The sequence below is a fragment of the Hibiscus syriacus genome, unplaced genomic scaffold, assembly GCF_006381635.1.
Source record: "Hibiscus syriacus cultivar Baekdansim isolate YM2019G1 unplaced genomic scaffold, ASM638163v2 tig00111311_pilon, whole genome shotgun sequence".
Taxonomy (NCBI): Eukaryota; Viridiplantae; Streptophyta; class Magnoliopsida; order Malvales; family Malvaceae; genus Hibiscus; species Hibiscus syriacus.
Window position 1 is genome coordinate 2,181,143 of NW_024063054.1, and position 21,333 is coordinate 2,202,475.

At 37.1% G+C, this 21,333-nt stretch overlaps 2 protein-coding genes, 1 long non-coding RNA gene and 3 pseudogenes across 4 annotated transcripts; all 6 read right to left on the reverse strand.

The window, feature by feature from the left end:
- Positions 1-3,108: 3,108 nt before the first annotated feature.
- On the reverse strand, positions 3,109-4,656 carry LOC120158376 (annotated as a pseudogene).
- A 441-nt stretch (positions 4,657-5,097) lies between these two features.
- LOC120158447 lies at positions 5,098-9,188 on the reverse strand (annotated as a pseudogene).
- Positions 9,189-9,836: 648 nt separating this feature from the next.
- Positions 9,837-11,515, reverse strand: LOC120158377 (protein RADIALIS-like 3). Of its 2 annotated transcripts, none has more exons than XM_039169232.1 (2): positions 10,625-11,515; positions 9,837-9,984 (listed from the first exon to the last, which is right to left on the reverse strand). In XM_039169232.1, exons 1-2 carry the CDS (start codon positions 10,909-10,911, stop codon positions 9,942-9,944), a joined length of 330 nt encoding a protein of 109 aa, XP_039025163.1. In that variant the 5' UTR covers positions 10,912-11,515; the 3' UTR covers positions 9,837-9,941. The 2 variants fall into 2 exon arrangements, with proteins under 2 accessions (XP_039025163.1, XP_039025164.1); XM_039169233.1 differs by having other exon boundaries at positions 9,843-9,969; positions 10,625-11,512.
- A 1,764-nt stretch (positions 11,516-13,279) lies between these two features.
- Positions 13,280-16,472, reverse strand: LOC120158378 (annotated as a pseudogene).
- Positions 16,473-17,159: 687 nt separating this feature from the next.
- LOC120158375 lies at positions 17,160-19,750 on the reverse strand. Its single transcript, XM_039169231.1, has 2 exons — positions 19,571-19,750; positions 17,160-19,181 (listed from the first exon to the last, which is right to left on the reverse strand). The coding sequence occupies exon 2, from the start codon at positions 19,090-19,092 to the stop codon at positions 17,422-17,424; it is 1,671 nt and encodes a 556-aa protein (XP_039025162.1). The 5' UTR covers positions 19,093-19,181; positions 19,571-19,750; the 3' UTR covers positions 17,160-17,421.
- An 806-nt stretch (positions 19,751-20,556) lies between these two features.
- Positions 20,557-21,265, reverse strand: LOC120158369. The gene is made up of 3 exons (XR_005519229.1): positions 21,244-21,265; positions 20,785-20,846; positions 20,557-20,700 (listed from the first exon to the last, which is right to left on the reverse strand). It is a non-coding gene; the product is annotated as an uncharacterized LOC120158369 (long non-coding RNA).
- Between the last annotated feature and the right edge of the window lie 68 nt (positions 21,266-21,333).

Sequence of the window (21,333 nt, forward strand, 5' to 3'; positions counted from 1 at the left end):
TACTTCATCCAGACTAAGCATTCTTTGAAAGAATTATTATTTCGATAAACAGAAAGCAATAAATGCTTAGAATTCATGACTTACTCAATCAACACAGAATGCGAAGCCAAACAAATATTAGCCAAAAGTAGCGAGATTCCAAATTCTTAAGAGTACTATTTCTTCCATCCGGTTGGAAGAAACCAATAACATACAATGATACATGGAATAATAATTACCGAAATGAATAAGCATTCACAACATTCAATTACCCAGACATCCGAATTTACGATACATGGAATAAAAAATTCAAACTTTTTGTTCCATAAATGGCCTTAGAAATTTATTTTACCTCTTTTGGCATCTGGAAGTCGCCCTTCCTTGGGGCAAATGTTCAAATCCTCGGCTGCGTATACGACCCATGGTGCTCCCTCAAGCTCGTGCTACTTCTCCTCTAATCTGTCTTGCTAGCCAGACAACAGTTCTGATGGGCTAGGGTGTTCCAAGTATAACTACAAACCCCGAGGTTCACTGTTCATTGACTTGATCGGTGTTAATCACCAGAGGCTCGAGAAGTTCGCCATTATATTCTCATCTTTTAACAAGTTGTTCAACCCGATTAAAAGCAGTTTTTTCATGGCCAAGTTTGATGAGCTGAGCAAGATCCTCCCGTAGCTGTTTCACGACCGTCAACCTCTTGTTCTTCAGCAGCTTCCAGCGACAATAATTGAAAGTATATCCTATTGTGATCTACAGTTCCACGCATAGGATGTTCTCTCCATTCTTCTCTCTGCATTTATCGGGTTTGGCAGCACAATGTGTGGAACCTCGGTTATTTTCAAGTGTCCGGCGAAGGTGGCGAGCCACTTAGTTCTCAAGAGGCACAGTGGCCGGATCAACCACCAGTAATAGTGCTGCAAACGGATCAACCTTCTGTCTGTCAAATTAGAGACGACGATAGCTACCTTGTAAAGGAACAATGGAGAAGTTGTCATTGATATTGAGTGTAAAACATATATTGGCGCCTTCAATTACAGCAAGCAGAACCCCACCAAGATCTCGAAGCAGCACCGAGTCCTTAAAAAGAAACCCTCCAGTTGCAGCACCGGCTATAATCGAGTTCCCCGTATCTTTGCAAACGAAGGTGGAAAATGATCCAGACCAAACAACCAAACAGCGAATCCACCACCAACACGATGGGCGGGCATGCCTCTGCACTGCTTGAGTTGCTCCGGCTTGTTGAACTTTTCTCTCGAGCAGTTGACTGAGCAGTTGGAAATCAATCACGAGGTCGGTGCTTCGCAAAGGAGCAGCGTGAGAAATCCTGGCGACATACTGGAGAGTTGCAGCGTCTTTAACAACGGAGATCGGACCAAAATTTGATCGTAAACCCAGAACAGGGAACAAAAGAGAAAAAGAGGAGGCAGTGAGTCGATGAAGCCATGGGAGTGAGGTTGGGAGTGTTTTAAAAGCAAAGGAAATCCAAAACAGAGATGGGAGAGAAGAAGGGTCCCACTGAGTCCACCAACTGATCTCCACTCTGCCTTTTTTCTCTCCCCCCTTTTTGCATTTTTACAACTAGTTTATATAACAAGCCTAGCATGTCGAGAATCATGGAGAAAGATCATAACAACCTCAACTGCCCTCTTTTTTTATGGTGTCGTGATCCTTATCCAGTAAGTGGCAACCTAAAATCCACTTTTTAAGGACCCACAAAGCCATTTCTCTCAAAGTCACCGGATTTCATGGGATTCCAAGTAGATAACTAACCCAATATATATATAACATAACATAATAATAGTAATTAATAATAAGAATTAATTATTATAATATTATATATATATATTTTTTAAACCCGGTCAAAAACGGGTGTCTACACCTGCCAACCAAACATAATATAAAATTAGATTCCAATTCCTACATATTCCAATTCATTTCACAGATTTCAATTATCTCATAAATATTTCAGTGAATTAAACGTCACCCGAAGATTTTAGTTGTTATGTATTTGTAGTCGGTATATTATTTGTCTGATATGAATTTAACAAGGCAATCATCTTTGGATTTGTTGAGTGGCAAAAAACCACCGTTCTTTGTTGTTAAACTCAACAGTCGATGCTTTCTATGATGCCGGAATTGGAATGGCCTTGTTATTGATGGGACAAGGATAACCTACATGAGAGCGGAAAGAGGGAAATGATAAATTTTTTGGAACACGTTGATAGAAATTAGGGATGTAAAATTTTAAATGAATAATGTTCCGTGAATTGTTTGTACAACGTTCGTTTATTTAGTATAGTAACTAACCTAATAAGTAAGTATGAATAAATTTTTTATATTCATTTAATAAGGGAACATACATAAATAGAGGTGTATTATATTCGTTTATGTTTACGAACAAATTCGTTTACTCTATTCTTTTATTTTTTAAATATTGATGAATATATATATTAAATTAATCATAAGATAAACTTTAAAATTCAAATTTTGAAGCTGAAGAAATTTAAAGACTAATAGTATAATGTTGTCATTCTTTTTTGGTTTGCAAATAAAAAGATAAAAGAAAAAATTTAATTGTCGTACATATATACTATACTAAATGAAAATGTTTACAAACGCTAAACAAACAAATCACAAACATTTTTAAAAGTAAATAAATAAATAAACACAATATTAAAAATATAAACAAGTATAAATCAGACATAAACATTTTCAAAAATAAACAAACAAATATATCTTTGTTTATGTTTAGTATATCTATGCTCCTAATAGAAATAAATTAGGTTTCGACCGTTGACCATTCATCCATTTTAGGTTTTGGCTTTTTTTTTAATTAATTTGTAGCAAGTTTATTTTTATTTTTATGTTTTTATTAATCTTAAAATAAGTATATAAGGTAATATTGTTGCAGAATTCACACATTTTGAAGACAATTCACACGTTTGAATTTAAATGATAATGTAGTTATAAAGTTATAGAACAATTAGTGTCAGACCCATAATACTGATAGCCGTCTAGAGATTGGGTTATATAAGATGATTACAGCCGTCTGATAAATTATAGAGATGATTAGAGGTCCAAGATTATTATCATCTAGGAAGTACGAAACTTTAGCCGGAGGAGTAACAATATAACAGAACCACCTAAAATTTCAACCCGCATTTGACATTACTCCTGAAAAGCCAAAGATAACAGCATTTTTACAATTTCAGCTAGATCCTATAGCACATTAACTATAGTTTCCTATTCACACTAATCCATAGCTATCATCATAAAGATAATGAAACAAAATGAAGAGAGCACCAAGCATTCATCATCCCTGTCCTTGCATAAAAGATTTGCCACGATCAGATCGACGTCTTTCAACCCAACCCCGGTGCATTTTGGATTAATCCCAAGCCTAACAGAGTCTTCATTGATTCTTGAAGCAGTTTTGGTTTGGGTGTTCGAGACCCTCACATTTGGAGCCGTCCTGCACTTCCCCATGCATTTGCAGGCAACAATGGTGCCTTCTGCACCTACCTTCTTTTCAAACTCTTCTAACAAGGCATCAGCTCCTAGCTTCTTGCACTTTCCACCCATGCAAATTTCAATCTTCTTGGTTGATGTCCAGCTGTTGCTATGGTCAGCCTTGAACCCATTAGAGCTGCAGAATTCACCGTCTATAAGAGGAACTCGAACTCGGATATTGGGGCTAGAATCCGAGTTCTCTAGCTCCAAAAGTGAGTGAGTTAATGTTGATTCCTCTGCCATCACTGGTGCTGCTTCTATTTCTATCTCTTGGGGTCGTTTGATGGCATTGCCAGTTGGTGCTTCTGTCTCCACGGATGGTTTCAAAGCATTGCTTCTTAGGCTTTTCATATCAACTACCTCCCCACAATCGCTGTCACTTGATTCAGAGGAAGACGATGATGATTCTGATTTCCCCAAAGTTGCTTTGAGTTGGGCTCGTTCATCTTTCAATTTTCTCTTTGACTCCTTTTGTTCTAATTTCAACTTTTGCAGTTGTGCCAACAAAACATTACTTGCTTCCTGTAAAAAAAAACAGCATTGGAGGATTCAAATTCAATCCAATAGACCACAAAATTCCTAATTCAATTTTTTTAACAATTCTGACACAAAGAAAGGATCACAATTCAATTGAAGAGAAAGTAAACTGTTTTATCAGGATCAAACCATTCACAAAAAACAGAAGTAGAAACAGAAAAGGAAAAATTAATCTCTTTACCTGAATCATCGCCACCTTAACTTCACCGGCCAATCCGATCCTAATATCCTCACTAGAAACAAATTGATGAAGTATGGACAAATCCTTACAATCTCTTCATAAGCTTCAACTTCTTCTTGACTTTCCTGATCTCAGAGCTTTTTCCCTTGTCTTTCTTCGTGGCAACGCCAACGGCATCGGAACCACAGCTCGGCGATGCATAATACTGGACATGCCCTAAATCAGAAAACCAGCAACTCAATCTCCTGCTAGATTTAGTCGTCGGCCTAACTGAAACCCTGGAACCTCCAACACCAAGATTCAACTCCCTGGAAAACCAACGGCCGAAATCAACCCTAGCCGACGGCAGCCGTGAAACCGTCCTGCAAACAGTGCCTGCGGTCTCCATGGCGTCAATCCGATGGTATCCATTCCCGTTTATCTTTGGAAAAGGATTGGATGGAATTGAAAGAGAAGCAATTTCATATGTACTGAAAATATACGTTGCATCAACGGTTTCGGTTTCCTGGTAGGGAAGAGACTAGTATACGTGTCACGCTATTAATGGTTCAATTAATCTAAATTGACGTGGAAAGGTTAATGCGCTTGGCGGTGGCGTGCTCGTGAGGAATTCGGTTTACCACGTTCTACGCACACTTTGATATGCGTTTCGTTTGAATATGCGATGACCTTATCCGATTAATAACGGTTTGGATTTTGCCACCTAATCGTTGCGTTTCTGCCGAGTGGCAGTAAAGTTACCCTTTTATTGCCACGCAGGCGTAACCCAGCACAACAGCCAAAGAAAACGGGCAACGAATTTTAAATAATTTGTTTTCCTGTTATTTTATTAAATAATAATAATAAAATATTATTTAAGTGAAAAACCCAAAACAATGGGTGAAAATCGTTTAGGGAACACCCATAATGAGAAATGAAACTCCTGCGATCGCCACTCGCTGCTTCTGTCCACCCGACAATTGAACCCCTCTCTCCCCTACTACGGTAACATAACCCTGTAATATGAATTAAAAAAAAAAAAGGTTAGGAGAAACTTTTACTGCTTCATGAAGCTATCTAGCTAGCTAGCACAATGCTTTAGAATGTCTCGCATGTTGTAGGTTACTAATGAAGTTGTGAGCATTGGCCAGCTCCGATGCAGCTAAAATTTCCGCCTCAGTTGCATTTCCTCCCTTTCCGTATGCGATGTTGGCACGAATGGCGTCATTGAACAAAACAGGTTCTTGGCTTACAAGTCCCATTAACCATTTTAACTGCAGCTTTTGTATTTCAACTCCATCCAGTGTAATACGACCCGAATCTAGATCATAAAATCTCTGCAATAGTGAGACCAGGTCGACTTCCCGCAGCCGCTTTCTCCGACTAAAGCAACCGTCTGAGACAAGAGAATCACATCATGTAAATTTAGACCCTATAGGATCAATTTTGTGTATGTTGAAAGTTGAAAGAGATTAAGATTTAAGCTCAAAATGCAACGGGTGATTTACCTTGCCAGCAGGAATAGCCAAACATAAGTCTTGGAAAATTTGAATGTCTGGCCTTAATGGATACTTAAAGCTCACATTAGAAAGCTCGATTTCTCCTTTCACATTTTCTAATATCACCCCTGACTCGTCACCTGGGTCTATCTTTGACCTCCGATCGATGATTGCGAATATGGAAGCCGCGGCTGTTTTTGCTTTGCTGGAATCAGAACCAAAGGTGCTTGATTGACTGATTGCAAGAGATGCTATCGTCAAAGCAAAGAAAACGTGGGAAATGGATATCAACTACAGTATCAAAGAAACATGTTGAAAGAATATCCGGATAATTCGACCGAGCAAGAAGAGATACTTGAAAAACATCTGAGAAAGTAGCATGACCATGCTCCACAAGTTGAGCTCCGACATAGAAACTCGTCGCATAAACAGAATACATTAAGAAGGCCGACAGCCTGAATCCTATTCCGATGATCAAACCCTGCCTTATCCCTGTCTTCATCGGGTGTTGGCATTTCCATATGTAAAGACGCATCACTTTCTCCTCAGCACAGAAGGAAGCAATTGTTCTTAACTTCTTATACCCCCGACTGCGTCATTCGCAACTTGACTTGCTTCCTCGTACATCATCTGAAAACAATTAGACTTACATTAAGGTAAACGGTATTGTTAAAACCATATAGCTTTCACTCTATGAAGAATTTATAACCCGATATAAATGAATAGTGATACGATTATCATTTCCACCTTGGAGTTCATAGTGTTAAACATGGTGCAGGAATAGATTGCTGGTCATTAGATTTAGGCATATGCCTTTGCATCTGCACTAAATCCCTTCATGAATTTCACTTGAATGTATCCGTCAATCCCTATGAGCAGAAAAAGTGCGAGGACGATCAAAGCCAACTGCCAACTTGCAATGAAAGCAATGACCAAACCTGCAATGGCTGATACAATACTTTGAACAATTTTGCTTAGTGCATGTCCAACTAGAGCACGTAATGTTGCTGCATCTGCCGAGAGCCTTACTCCAAGTGAACCAATTGAGTGCTCGGGTTCGTCAAACCAACCGACCTCCATGTGAATCACTTTCTGAAAACACATTGATCTTACTCGTTGGATTAATTTACATCCAGCAACAGAAAAGAGGTATGTTATATGCCAATAATAAGGCCAAGCCAAGGGCCATAAATATGAGTGCCCAGAATCTTGAGTTCATTAGGTGGTTTGTAAAAGGTTTTGATGGCCTCGGAAAGAAGCAGTGCATAAGCAGGAAGGATTAATCCATTGACAACTGAAGCTATAGTTCCAAGTAGAAGCACAGGAATCTCCGGCTTGCTGAGAGATGCAAGCCGATGAATTGAGACTTCCGAAGCCTCTACTGGTGGTATTGTAGGAGGAGCTTCTGCATCTGTCAACACATTATCCGTGACATTTTTTCCTGTAGACGAACCCCTACTGATATATTTCTCCAACGACATTCTAGGACTTGATTGTCGAATTTATTTCTCAATATTTTCCAATCCATTTTCATCATCCGGTTCCTGTTCTAACTCTTTATTTACCTCTTGTAAACGTATAAGCTGAGAGTAAGCTCGATCAGGATCCTTGAGCAAAGCAGAATGAGACCCTGATCAATCAAAAACCATGTTATATGCAATTTGAAAACATGACACTGGTTATGTTGCTGCAGACATAAATAAGTTGAGTTATATGGCTATAATTTATCATACCTTTTTCAACCATCTTTCCTTGATGAATAACAGCTATCATATCTGCATTCCTCACCGTGCTCAGGCGATGAGCAACGATGACAGTAGAACGATTAGTCATTATTCTGTCTAGTGCCTCTTGCACTGTCCTCTCAGATTCTGCATCTTGCGCGCTTGTAGCTTCATCTAAAAGTAAAATCCGAGGATCTTTTAGAATTGCTCTTGCTATTGCCACTCTCTGCTTTTGTCCACCAGAGAGCTGAGTTCCATGCTCACCAACCATGGTGTCTAGTGCCTATAAAAAATGCAGAAGGTAGAGGTAAAATTTAAAAACAGTAAACTTTGAGATATGAATTAGGAAGTAGCCATTTGAAGAAGACATTAAAACCTGAGGCAGTTTCTCGATTTAACTTGACAGCATTAGTGAGTTCAACTGCAGCTCTTGTCTCTTCACTTGTTGTCCCTTCGTTTCCGTATGCGATATTATCCCTAATGCTTGATGAAAACAACACGGTTCCTGGCTGACAAGGACAATCTTTCCCCTGATCCATTTAAGCTGAAATTCCTTGAGGTTGATGCCATCGATAAGGACTTCACCAGATTGCGGATCATAAAATCTCTCTATGAGACCGATTACAGTTGATTTCTCGCTTCCACTTTGTCCAACAAGAGCAGCTGTTGTGCCACTGGGAATGGAAAGACAGAATCCATTGAAAATTTGCTCATCCGGTCTTGCTGGATAACTGAAACAAACATCCTTCAAATCGATATCCCCTTGAATGTCCTCCAATACTTTTCCATTTGTGTCATAAGCATCTATCTCAGGCTTCCTTTCAATAGTCTGATTATATCGTCTAATCGAGGCTTTTCGGCTAGGGATTATATCGTCGATGTCGATAAAGGAAGGATGAGGATTAGGCTTAAGGTTGGTTTGGCTCTTGGGGTTGTGGTTTTGTGTATTGGAATTGGATCTCTGATTTTGTATTTTGTAGAGAGCTTGGACTGCATTGATTCTGTTTACTTGTCGGTTATGTCGGTTACTACGGTTGGGTACGGTGATCGGGCGTTTAAGATTCTGCCCGGAAGGTTGTTTGCCGGTGCCTGGCTTCCGATTTCATTCATATTCGAATTGTAAAATCTTTGTTTCCTGTGTATCTATCATCCGGACTCTTGAAATATAATGAAAAGTAAATATTATTCCTAAATGAGGCTTGTTTTTACCTTTATGTTCTTTTTTATGTCACAAGTTGTTTGCAAAGGTTCTTTGACCGTATAGGTAGCTGAGAGATCTTGCAGGCAAATATTATTCCTAATTGTTGCAGGTAAATTCTGTTTACTCGAAGATTCCGGTGGACATGTCATGCTAATGGCATTATTAAATTCTTAAAAGTAATTTATTTGGTAAGAGTAAACGCATCATTAGAGACTGTGTGAGTACTATCAGATGGAAATGTAGTACATGTTGATCCCACCAGAAAACATTCTTGTACTGCCAACCGGCACTTGAAGTTTCTAGCACAGAGTCAGTTTAGTACATGTACTGTAGTCTGTAATCCTTTTGGTGTTTTAGCATAAATAGCTCAGATGACAGCATACAGCCATAGACATCAAAGGTGTCAAGTTTCTTTGGGGGATTTAACAGATACACCGAGCCAAGATGAGGTAAGAGATAGAGAAAGATGGGAGAGACGGACAAAGATAGGGAACAGGCTGAGCATGGATGGATCTACCAACAGATTCTGTTGTTTCTCTGCCCATGCACTGCCTCTTCCCTGGCTCCGCCTCCTCCATTTTCTCCTCCCTCTTCGTATTTTTAACCTTATTTCGTTTCGGGTTCTTTTTTCTTGTTCTTATAAGCTAGTGATTGAATGTAGATTCAGGTTCATGACAGTAACGCCCTAAGGTAATTGTGGTGACTTTTGTTGTGCCTCTACGGCCCCAGCTCTTTTTTCTTCATTTTTTCTTGTTTTGTTGAAGATTAACCATTCTTGCAATCCAGATAGTAGGTGGAAAAGAAACAATAAGACTTGAATGCGCATCGCTTTAGTGACCGAAGATAGTGGACATGAAGAATTTCAGGGTCTGCCTCAGCTGTAATGTTATGTGTTTGCTTCGATTTTGTATTGTATCTCATGATAAGACTTAACCCCCAGAAAAAAGAACTCGTTCTAAATTCTGGGTGTTTGTAGCTTCAAAATAACTGGTTTTTATGAAATCAAGTTTCTGGTTTAATCATGATTGTAAGTAAACTACCATTATATTGATTTCGGAACCTGGGATGCTTCTTCAAAGAAGAGAACCATTCGTATTAAGCATAAAGTCTTAAACACATAATACTAAACTTCAAATAAACAAGGCCAAGAACAATTTCTACTATCAACAAATTGAAAAGTTGAAATCTTCAGAGAAATTATGTTTTTCAATGAAGAGAGTGATTAAATCAAGGAACAAAATATAGCATCAGAATGGATACATTAACATACCCTGCACTCTTGTGGAAACCAAATCTGCTTTCATAAACCAGCAGTACAGTAGCTGTGGGGATCAATTTATGTCTAACCGAACCAGCAAGCTGTAAGCGGAAGAACTATAAAACATCAGACAATATTACTCACTCTGTCCCACTAAATGTGTCCATTGTTGACTTTCAAAAATTTTTAAAAAAAATTGACAAAAAAATTAACAGTGGACAGATTTAATGAGAGAGAGGGAGTACATTGTTTTAACTTTGAGAAACTAAATAACAAGGCATGGCATACAAATACAGACTCCGATTCCGATTGCAAAGAGTTGAAGATGACAAAAGCTTATGATTTTGAATATTCATGGTCATAGATGTAGAACATTATCATAGCAGAACCATTTATCCGAATTACATACTCTGATATGAAGTTGAATTACTAAAAACACAGTCCGTTAAGAAATAAAAGCAAGGGGGAAATAGATTAGAGATATTTGGTAGTAAGAGTTCATGATGCATGTAAGGCCCACCCTAGAAAAATAAAATAAGGCAAATAGAAACAGTGAAAGTCCTAGATTGAGAGGCACAGGAAAACATGATTCTTCTATTTGTGTCTTTATGAAAGGCAAGGCAAGTTTGAGCCGGCAATTGGCTCAGTTTTTAGGGTCAACAAACTCAGATGCATGTATACGAAAGACGACTTGAAAATGAAAAATAAAGGAATTGATGCAGAAGAAGCAGACAGGAAAGAAAGATTGGTGTGTACTTGTTATCATCATCAGTCCAGCAAACAGAATGAGTGCAGTCGACTTGAATACTAGGCTTCCTTTCGCTCAGTTCATGATCGAGTTTACCCAATTCGATAAACTGCAAATCCTCCAAGAGTATCACGTAATGTTTATGCACATCTTCTGCAGTTTTTTTCCCTCCAACCATGGCAGCAACCACTTCCCAACGATCGGGGTGTCGTTCATCGACCACAGCTAAAGCCAGCTCAAACAACTTGTTCTCCTCCCAGCTCCAACCACACAAAACATCCGGGAACTTATCCATATGACACCCTTTGCCTTGGATCGATGGCTAACGATTCTTTTGAGGCAATTAAGGAAGAAGACTTAGTAATTGTTTAGCATTCTAGGATTCGTCGAAGAACAAGAGCTTGAGGGGAGCAACTTGTTTGATTCTCCAGACCAGATTCTAACACCCCTATGTCTTTGGAGAGGTGTCAGATGCCTGTTTTTGAGCAGCAAATCTTCCCTTTTTGTTTTGTTTTTCTTTCTGTCAGATACAACAGGGTGGAATTTTGTTTAGTTTAGATCTAACCATGGGGAAAAAATATTATATTATAACTTTCAAGCAACCAGGGTCTAAAACGGGAAAATCAAAGGAGGAAAAGAGGCAAAAACTTAAGGACTTGAACTAACCATTTCTTGCCATACGTATAGCCTGGGATTCTAAATATTGTTAGATCCGGCAATACAGCATGTACATGCAGAAATATTAAAAAGTAAATTAAAAAAAAACCCAATAATGGAAAAGAATCCGTCATGGTTATCTTCAAACCAGTGAAAAGTTTTCCCATTTCCCCCAAAATTTTCTACCTTGAAGCTCAAGAAAGAGACTTTTGCGGGTAGGATCAAATCATGCTTGATTTTTCTGATCAAGTTTCCATGCTTGGAAGTCATTTTCAAGGCGTTTTAAATGGGTAGAAAAGACTTGGTTTTAGAAGAAAACTTTTGGTTTCCTTTCCCCCCAATCGTTGGCCACTGAAAACCGATCCCCATCCAACTTTTCATTTATGAAGTTTCTCAGGGTAAGGTTTGCTTTTAAATTGATGTGTTAACCTGTCCCCTTCAGTCCATAAAATGAGGAGAACACCATACCAATATGGAGTATGAGGTTCAAATATACTCCCAACCAGATAGTAACAGGTCGGGTCCGGTTTTTGACCCACCCTACCTTGGTGTAAGAGAATCGAAACTCGACCGATATTTTAGGTTAAAATCCCAATTTGATCCGATATATATATATATATATATATATATATATATATATAGATAATTTATTTTTATTAGATAAAACAAAGACCTAATTGGAAAAAAAATAAAAAGAGTATTATTATAATTTTCATTAAATATATAGAGAATAATTATAATATTATGTTATATGAGGGTTTTCATCTTAAATTTGAATTTGTCATGAATCAATCATACCCAACAAAAATCTAATCTAACTCTGAATCTAATTTTTTAAAATAAAAGATTGACTCAATCGAATCAAGTTGAAACCCATCACTCCGAATAAAATGACCATCCTACGAGTGCATTGAAATTTTGTATAAATTACGTGTTTAGTACTTAAACTATCAGTTTAAATCCATTTTAGTATCTAAACTTTTAATTTTTTTAAAATCATACCTAAAGTTTAATTTTTATTTCATTTTAGTACCCCTATTCAAAATTTAAAGTTAAATTTTGAAGAAAAAAATTAAAAGTTTAGGTATTTAAACCGATTAAAATTAATAATTTAGGTACTAAACGTGTTAATTTTTTAACAATTAAGTACTAAAATGAAATAAAAACTAAACATTATGTATGATTTTGAAAAAAATTGAAAGTTTAAGTAATAAAACTGATAGTTTAGGTGATAAACACATACTTTACCCTTGATTTTTTTTATAATTGAAGTTTATCCAAAATATTATCATCATAAAAATATATTTTTATTTATAAAAATAAAATCTAAGGACAATTTTTGTTTTTCAAAGTAACAACACATTTTCCATACCCCCACAACATGTTTTCAACCCAAAGAGCAGGAAAGGTAAGAACGTGCCCCACCTTCCACGCATCAAACCAAATCCCATCCACTCTCTTTATTTGGCTTTGACGAGAGACTAGTGTCTTATTTTAGGCAAATTAATTTACAGGGTAAACTATCTATTTGGAAACCACCTAGCACTTAATTTATGCTTTGGTCATCTCAATTATCATTCATTCAAAATCATACTTAATGCTATATTTTGATTCTATTTTAATCACTCGTCGTTAAAAAATTAACAATGATATTGACACATAGATAATGTCATTTCAATATTAAAAAATAAAAAATGCAACATCAACATCATCATTAAAAAATTAACGATAAGTAACCAAAGTTTAATGTCAGGTGTGATTTTGAAATAAAATAATAATTAAATGACCAAAACATAAACCAAGTAATAATACAGGGAGCAAATAAGTAGTTTACCCTAATTTATATGATTATATATCATCTTGCTAATAATTTATTAATCTAAATTAAAATAGCAACACGAAAAATAAAATATTCATGTTTTAAAGCAAGTTTGCTAATAATACTAGCCCTATAAGTCGTTGGTCCAGAAACCATTCTCAGATTTAGAAAGATAATAATTGCAAACCTGTAATGCATGGCTACCGAGTCTGCTAGAAATCTGTGGGGACAGTAATACAAAATGTCAACTATAATTAACCCTAAAATATTTGTGCAACACTCTACATCACGATGATATTGTAAATCTGTAAGTATTTCAAGAACAATCAGTAAAAAAATACAACATGCCATGGGACACGTCATGCAAGACATATGCACCACCAATAAGAACTAGAATATTTTATAGGTCCTGATTGCAAGAAAACAAAGAGTATTGACCCTTTCATGCATGAAAATGAGATGGTTAATGACAAAAATTCTGAGACATTATTACTATAGGTCATTGAGCAGAACTGAAGGTTGCAATCCATTTCCTGTTGCAAAAGAAGAGCATCAACAAAGACGTCCAAATTCTCTCCCTGCATCACATCGTCTATCGCATGATACGTGATGCCGGCACGATGATCGGTGACACGCCCTTGAGGGAAGTTATAGGTTCGAATGCGCTCAGATCTGTCTCCACTACCAATCTGTTTATATCAGAGTGGTCAGTATCCATTCGTCTAGATTTAAAGGTGAAAAAAGACTCGAATTTCATCTCATGGAAACACATACCTGTTCGGATCTAAGTTTTGATCGAGATGTATTAAGTCTAGACCTCTCCATTTCATACAGCTTTGCACAGAGCACTTTAAGTGCCTTGGCTTTGTTCTATCATATGAAGCAAAAAGGAAGAAGAGAGTAACAAACGCATCAGGATAAACATATACATGGACTATAAAAGGGACGACACTGTTATAGAAAACCATCCAAATTGATATTTCAGTGCTTTATTCCCTAAGTAACATATAATCCATATATTGCATACTTAAGAGACCTGAAATACGCCATAAGGCTGAAACTAGCACGTTGACTTAAGGGATGTGAAGCAAAAAGTCTGGATGCATCAAAAACTTTTCAAATGAAAAACCATTTTCCATGTTTAGATCATATTGTAACAAATAAAATCACTCCAAGGTGGAGAAAAAAAAGGAAAGACAGCAAAAAAAAGTATTATGTCTCGGCAAACTATCACAGAATATGGAAAAATGATGTTTGAGCGAAATATCTAAACTACAACATTTGAGTACTCTACCATATGCTGGGATCGTTCATCCTGTATGGATACTTTTATACCAGTGGGAAAATGTCTGACTCTGACTGCACTGTTGGTGGTGTTTGCATGTTGACCACCAGAACCACCAGACCTGTACGTATCAACTCTCAAATCTTCATTTCTTCATCGGACATCTACCTGCATACCCTCAGCAAAAAACATTAATCAAAGCAGGCAAAAATGATATCGCTTGAAATCTAGTAATGAGAGAAATTTAATTATGGAAATTTGTCAAATACTAAAGGTGAACTAGTATAAGCAGTCTGAGCACTCGGCAGAACATTCAACTAAATACATCTAACAAATTTTCAAACAGATTAAAAAACAAAACAAATGAAGCACAAATCAAATTCTTAAGCACCTCATCAGCCTGAGGGAGAATACCAACTGATACAGCACTAGTGTGTATACGTCCAGACTTCTCCGTCACTGGAACACACTGCGCAAAGAAACTCCATGTAAGTTTTAATGTTATGCGTAAAAGCCTTGTATTGCATGTAAAAAATCAGAAACAAAACCTGAACTCGGTGAATTCCACTCTCAAATTTAAGTTTCCCATAAACATCAAATCCTGATATTGCTGCACTAGCTTCCTGACAAGGAGCACAAGAAGTCAAGATTCCGTGATGCAGACAGAAGATGAACTCCAAAAGACGATTCCTCAAAGTTTAGAAAGACCAACACTCTAGAAAATGCAGAAAATGGAATGCATGCCTTATATCCTTTCAGATCAGACTCTGCTATATCCACAACTTCGAACCTCCAACCCTTTTTTTGTGAATATCTCTCATACCTGTCATAACCATGCAAAGGAAAAAAAACTCTCAGATAAGCAGCTTCTAGACACAATTCATGATTCCCAAAACAGACCACTGTATCGGCTTACATTTTGAATACATCCATTGCAAACAAAGAAGCCTCCTCCCCACCAGTTCCTGATTTAAAAAATGGGGTTAAAATTAACAAAAAAAGAATGACAGAAACCAGCATTCAAGTGTCCATCTCAACATACAGTCGTTACCTGCTCTAACCTCCAAAATGCAGTCCCTCTCGTCAGCATCATCCCTAGGAAGTAGCGACTTGAGTAGCAAGTTCTGCAGACTTTTCTCTTCCTCCAAAGCCATATGCAAATCCTCAGTTGCCATCTCAAGCATATCTTTGCCATCAGGGCATTCAGCCATCAACGACCTCAAACCATCAATCTCCTACTTAAAATGGGGAACAAAAAAAGGGAGCTTAAAACGGCATCCTCATAGGACAAAATCACAAAGTAATAGAGACCGAAGAAAGCACTAGGATAGCGCAAAAGGATACCCTTAAGACTATAGTATATACATTATATCATCATTCATCAATCCAGGTGAACTTAACTGAATACAAGACAGGAAATGAAGACAAAAATATATACCTTCTGTTTGGTTCTCAACTCACTGATAAGGTCCATCGAGTCCCTAAGTTTTCGAAGCTCTTTGTTAGCCTTGGAATACTCGGTTGGTGAGGCTTCCGGCTGTCTTCAAACCAAGCCACCAAGCTCAATTAAAATAAAACAAAGATCATAATACAATTAAGTAGAAACATTAAAGAGAAAAAAATGAGATTAAAAGATATTACCTGGTTTATGAAACTCTCGAGAAAAGCACTCCTCTGCTCAATAGCAACTAATCTTTGTTCCATGATTTTAAGAAGGTCGGTTGAAACCTGAGGCTGCAGTTCTGCCCATTACGAAAACATTGTTTCAATTGATCGAAAACAACACTAAAATTTGAACTTTTTTCTGAAACAGAAACCAGTAAGCACATAGAAAGGCTCACCGGTGGAATAATAGCGACAAAAGGATAGAAAAATGTTCGGAATCGCTGGCAAAAGAAAAGATATTTCATTGCAAGGACTGGGATATGATTTTGCTACTTGAGATTGCCTCAATAAATTGATGCACCGGCTAAACCCTTGACTGAGTCTCATAATTATTTCCCTTTTCTTCAGTTCGCCTTATTGATCGCTAAGCTCTAATTGTTGTTCAGTTTCCGGCGGAAGTATTGCCTGCCGTACCAAGTACTTGCGAGTTGCAAACTATTCGCCTGCTACTGATGGAAAAAGAGTTAAGGGCCATGAGAAGGCGGCCCACATCTCATCTACAATAGGAAAAGATAGAGGCCCAGAAACTTAGAGTTCAGATCCAACAATGGCAAAGTAATTATGCTAGAAGTCCTTAAGCCTTTTAGGATTCACAATTTAAAATTTGAAATTTATATTATGTGCAATTTAATTTTTACCTTCACTAGTATTTAAAATGTAAAAAAATAGTAAACGAGCTTTCAAACGAGTTTGTTCGTTATCATAAACGAACCGAACACATCTCTATTCGTGATATTTCATTTATTAAATGAGCATAAAATTTTGTTTATACTCATTTATTTAACTTAATAAATAAATAGTTTATTCATTTACATCCCTACTTCCATGAAAGGTCACAAGTCACAAATTCGTGGGCTGTTTAACTTATTCCTGATGCCATAGTTCTCGAAGGTCGAGATCCTCAAATTTTTTATATCTCATGTAAACTCTAGATTTTTTTTTTCTGATTTAAGTTCCACCATAAATATGCATTGTTTATATTTTGGTCCTAAACCTTTCATCAGATCTTATAGTGCACACCACTGAAATGAAAATATAATGGCCGTGATCGGATTGATATTACCCTTAATTGACATTGCACAGGGAAAATATATGTGGAGAAAAGTTGACAACAATCTGAGGACGATAATAAGAACTTTCTTTCCGACATATATACCGACTTAAACATACAAAAGAAGCCTCTAACAGGGGTGGTTTTACCACAAGATGTGGGAGGTTTTTATATTAGGAAGGAGGTGCTAACTACATACTAGGCCTTAGATGCTGTTCAAGACTCCCTGTTCAAAGGGATGTTTTCCCAACGCATGAATTTTATCTTCAACGTCTTCACATTCTCCACCAAAGGCAGGTTTGATTCATTTGGATTAACTGAACTTATATCAGTCAGTACCTGTTATCAGTGAGTTGGTGAAGCCTGATGAGTTTTTTGCTTGGGGCTTTCTTCGTTTGTATGTCAAAGGAAGGGTATCATACTTGAGCTCTGAACCACTAGGTTTACTTGGCTTCTCTATGCTTTCAACTTTAAAATCACTTGAGTTCTTCATTTGGTTGGGAAAAGCCATCAACTTGTCCTGCATACCTCCTTCAAGTCCTGAACCCGAGACTGCTTCAGGAACTCTTGGAAGAATGGCCATACACTCTTTTTGTAAGATTCTGGTCTGCCTCTCTTCTTCGTGATATTGTTTGGTTAATGGGTACGAAAACAATCCTTTCTTTCCCATGTCGAGGTTCTGCCACATATTCTGACCAAATTTGTATCTCTTTGAATCAATTATGCTTTCGCCGTCAACTTCAAACAATTTATGTTTACCTAAATCAGCAACGTCAACTTCCTTGCTTCTATTTTCACTAGAGTTCTGTAAATATCTACGGCTTCTTAAAACACTATCCTGATGAATTAACATACTTTGAGATTGCTCAGGGTTCATTTGGCCACCGGAAACCTTTTGCCATAGAAACGGTGACCCACTAAAGTTACCTACATTTCCCAAGTACGCAGGTGCTGCCAAATTATGCACTGTGCGGACCTGAAAATCTTGGGCAACCACATGCAATGCCTTCTGTGACCTTCTTGAGAACACTTTTGATACTTGGGTTAAGACAGAAGGAGCTTTGGGAACTACTTTCAATAGTCCCTTCGGTACCGATCGACTTTGTTCCAAAAGGTCATCCACAACCATCTTTTGGTTGTAAGTGTGAGTCGCATTTCCAGTAGTTTTAACCTTCAGAACACCCTTTGAACCGCAGTTTGGCACAATAGTGTTCATTCCATTGGCAGATGCACTTGCAACATTAGCTTTTTCTTTAACACTTTCCCAAATCTTTACTCTCTTTGGTAAATGGGACATGGCTGCATCCGGCTTAACATCCTCAGTTAATAGACCTCCATCATTAGGCACTGCATTAAGGTCAAGCAAATTGGCATTAGCATCTCCGCATTTCATCCTTGTTCTCCACATATAAAGCCTTTCGGGGATGCCAACAGTCATGTCACTTTCATCCCACAACCTTCTCATGTCTATGAACATTTGTAGCATTTTGTGATGATAAGATCTTATTGCATGGTAATATTTTCTTCTCTCAAGAAACTGCAAGGACTCTCTAAGTCGAGAAATCTTTGGAGGATAAAATCCACTTTTCAATCTTTTGAAAAATGTATCCACGGGATTCCCAAAATACAAATCACCACCACTGAAAAGATCATTCATAGTCAACCAGAAAGTCCATTCGTCCATATCTGGAAGGTAGGCTGACAAAGAGAATCGTTCTTCCTCTGTCAAGCATGAGTTCCATGTCTCTAACGACAGTATCTCCCTTAAATCCGGAAGATCAAACAGTTCATACGGTATACTGCAAATATGACCTTCCACCATGCCCAGCTCACAGCCAATTCCCTCGAAATCACAGTCATCCAGATCATCACCCGAGTCACCCCCCTTAAGAGGGTCATCATGTTCCTTTTCCTTGCCCTCGCCTTTTAAGGAGCCAGGAAAACGACCATGGCAACTACTAACCCCTGATTTCCATTGGCAAGTCTTCTGTATGCCCATTGACACCAGAAGGATGTTTAGGTTCACAATCTAGTTACATGGACAAGGTAAACAACCGATCCAAAACTTTATTGCAGCACGAAATCTACCTGCAAAGCATATCGATGCTTTAGCCATCAAAACTAGAACAATGCACCTGAATAGTAAACTCAATTTCCCTTGGTTTACAATCAGCATAGCTTCCACAGCAGAAAGAAATTCGTGGATATATACAACACAAACATGATAAAAATTTCAAAACAATTCTCCGTAGGAAAAAAATACTAATATTCACTGTTAATTTCGGCTCAAACTGATTTCTAACAATAAGATCACAAATTCTTCATCACGAGAAACCAATGAATTAGATCAAGATATAATAAGATTAAGCAGTTGAAAAATTCAGTAGAATTGAACAAAATATAAAGTATACATGCAAGAATTGGGAAAGATGAAAGCATTAGGTTGAGATTAAGACGATGAAAAAGGAAAGACTCACGGATAAGTGGGGGAATTGGAGGTAAGCCGAAACAAACGAGATGATCAAAGGATGAAGCAAATCCACCAAAGAAGAATTAGTGAAGGGAAAGCGGGGAATTGATCGAAAGAAAATTAGTCAACAGTAAAGGAATGCGTGAATCTAGGCATACATGACATGAGTGGAGTGGCTTCGCTCCTTTTCCTTTCGTTGCATTTCAAGAGAAAATGGCGAGCCCATAAAAGCTGCCAATTGGAATTTTATTTTTTATTTTTATTTTTCCTGCGGTTCAGTTATTTTCATTTGTTTTACATGCGACGTGTTAAAAGAACAGTTATATATAAAAGAATTATAATGAATAATTGTTTTTATTAATGTTGTACATGCACTGTACGTCCAGGCTCCCGCGTGACTCCACCTTAGGTCCTCGGCTTGAAAAATGAAAACAGTTTTCGCTTTTCTCAAGCCCAACTGTCTGTTTAGGGTATACAACAAATTTGGTCATCCAATTATTATCAACCTTCTGTTTTGGTCACTAATTATTTTGGTAAATTGGTTGCTAATGTTATATTTTTATTTTAAACTGGCATCAATTGTTAACAAATTAATATAAATTACGACATAATATGATATAATAAAAGTTTTAATCTCTAAAATTTGTATATTTTATCCATTGAGACGTAATTCAGAAAAAAAAAATTAAATAAATTTCACTTTAAACATTTACAAATGGTCATGAATTGTTAAAACATTTACAGAAATGAGGACATAAAATGATGTAATAATAATTTTAATCTTTAAAACTTATATATTCTATCAATTTGGTCATAGTTAAAAAATAATTAGATAAATTTCACCTTAACTATTTACAAATATTTGCATTTTGGTCCTCATTTTAAATAATCTAATCAATTCAACTCTCCAATAAAACGATGAGACATGATAAAGGTATTTCAGGCTACACTTATCCTTGGGTGCTTAGGATTTTGTGAATAATGAGAACTCCTGTTGGATTGTTTCCAGTCCTCATTCTTTACAGCTGAAGTGGTTGAGCTTTCGTAAACACAAATACTCCGCCACCACCGACGGCTCTACCCAACAGCATGTTCCGGTCCAGATACTAAAGGTAATAGAGTCCTCCCACCGATCTTCTGCAATACGACATGTTTAAAAATTCATATGGACCAGATTCAGAGCAGTTTTAGGCCATGACAATACATGGGTCGATGATATACCTCCCAGTTCCGGGGTTTGTTACAGGAACTTGAGCTGTGAATGTTCGGAGAAACTGCAAAATCTGCATATAGAAAACATTAAATGATTTTTCATAAACATAAACTAATGTATGATCAACTGTAAACAGATGTGGAAACACACGATTCTACTTGATTGCCGGACAATCGGATGATTTGAATATGCTGAGACACCAAAATGAACTTTAAGAACATCACTTTTCGGAGATAAGATAATAATACATAAGATGATGAAACATCAAAGCCAGAAAAATGTATTACATTTGTTCATTTTGAACTCAAATCAGTCGCTAATCGAACGTCAAAGAAGATCTTCCAAAATCTAAATTTATGGATGTAACTAGGGGGAGTTCAAGTTTAACATGGAGATCATGCAAATGGCCGAATACAAAATCGAACAATGGCATGTTCTAACCAGAAATGCAGACGATGATTACATACCTGTAGACTTAAAAATAACATTGGAAGGAGAGCTGGAGCAATCAGAGCTTGCAGCTGTTCTCTGATTTTTATATCTTGAATTTTTATCTG

What these genes read in the sequence shown, in the direction of transcription:
- LOC120158377 (XM_039169232.1), bottom strand. Translation starts at nt 10,911, where the DNA reads ATGGATAAGTTCCCGGATGTTTTGTGTGGTTGGAGCTGGGAGGAGAAC. An exon ending in TGGACTGATGATGATAACAA is followed by an intron (nt 9,985 to 10,624) that starts GTACACACCAAT and finishes GATGTTTTATAG; the next exon opens with TTCTTCCGCTTACAGCTTGC.
- LOC120158375 (XM_039169231.1), bottom strand. Translation starts at nt 19,092, where the DNA reads ATGGGCATACAGAAGACTTGCCAATGGAAATCAGGGGTTAGTAGTTGC.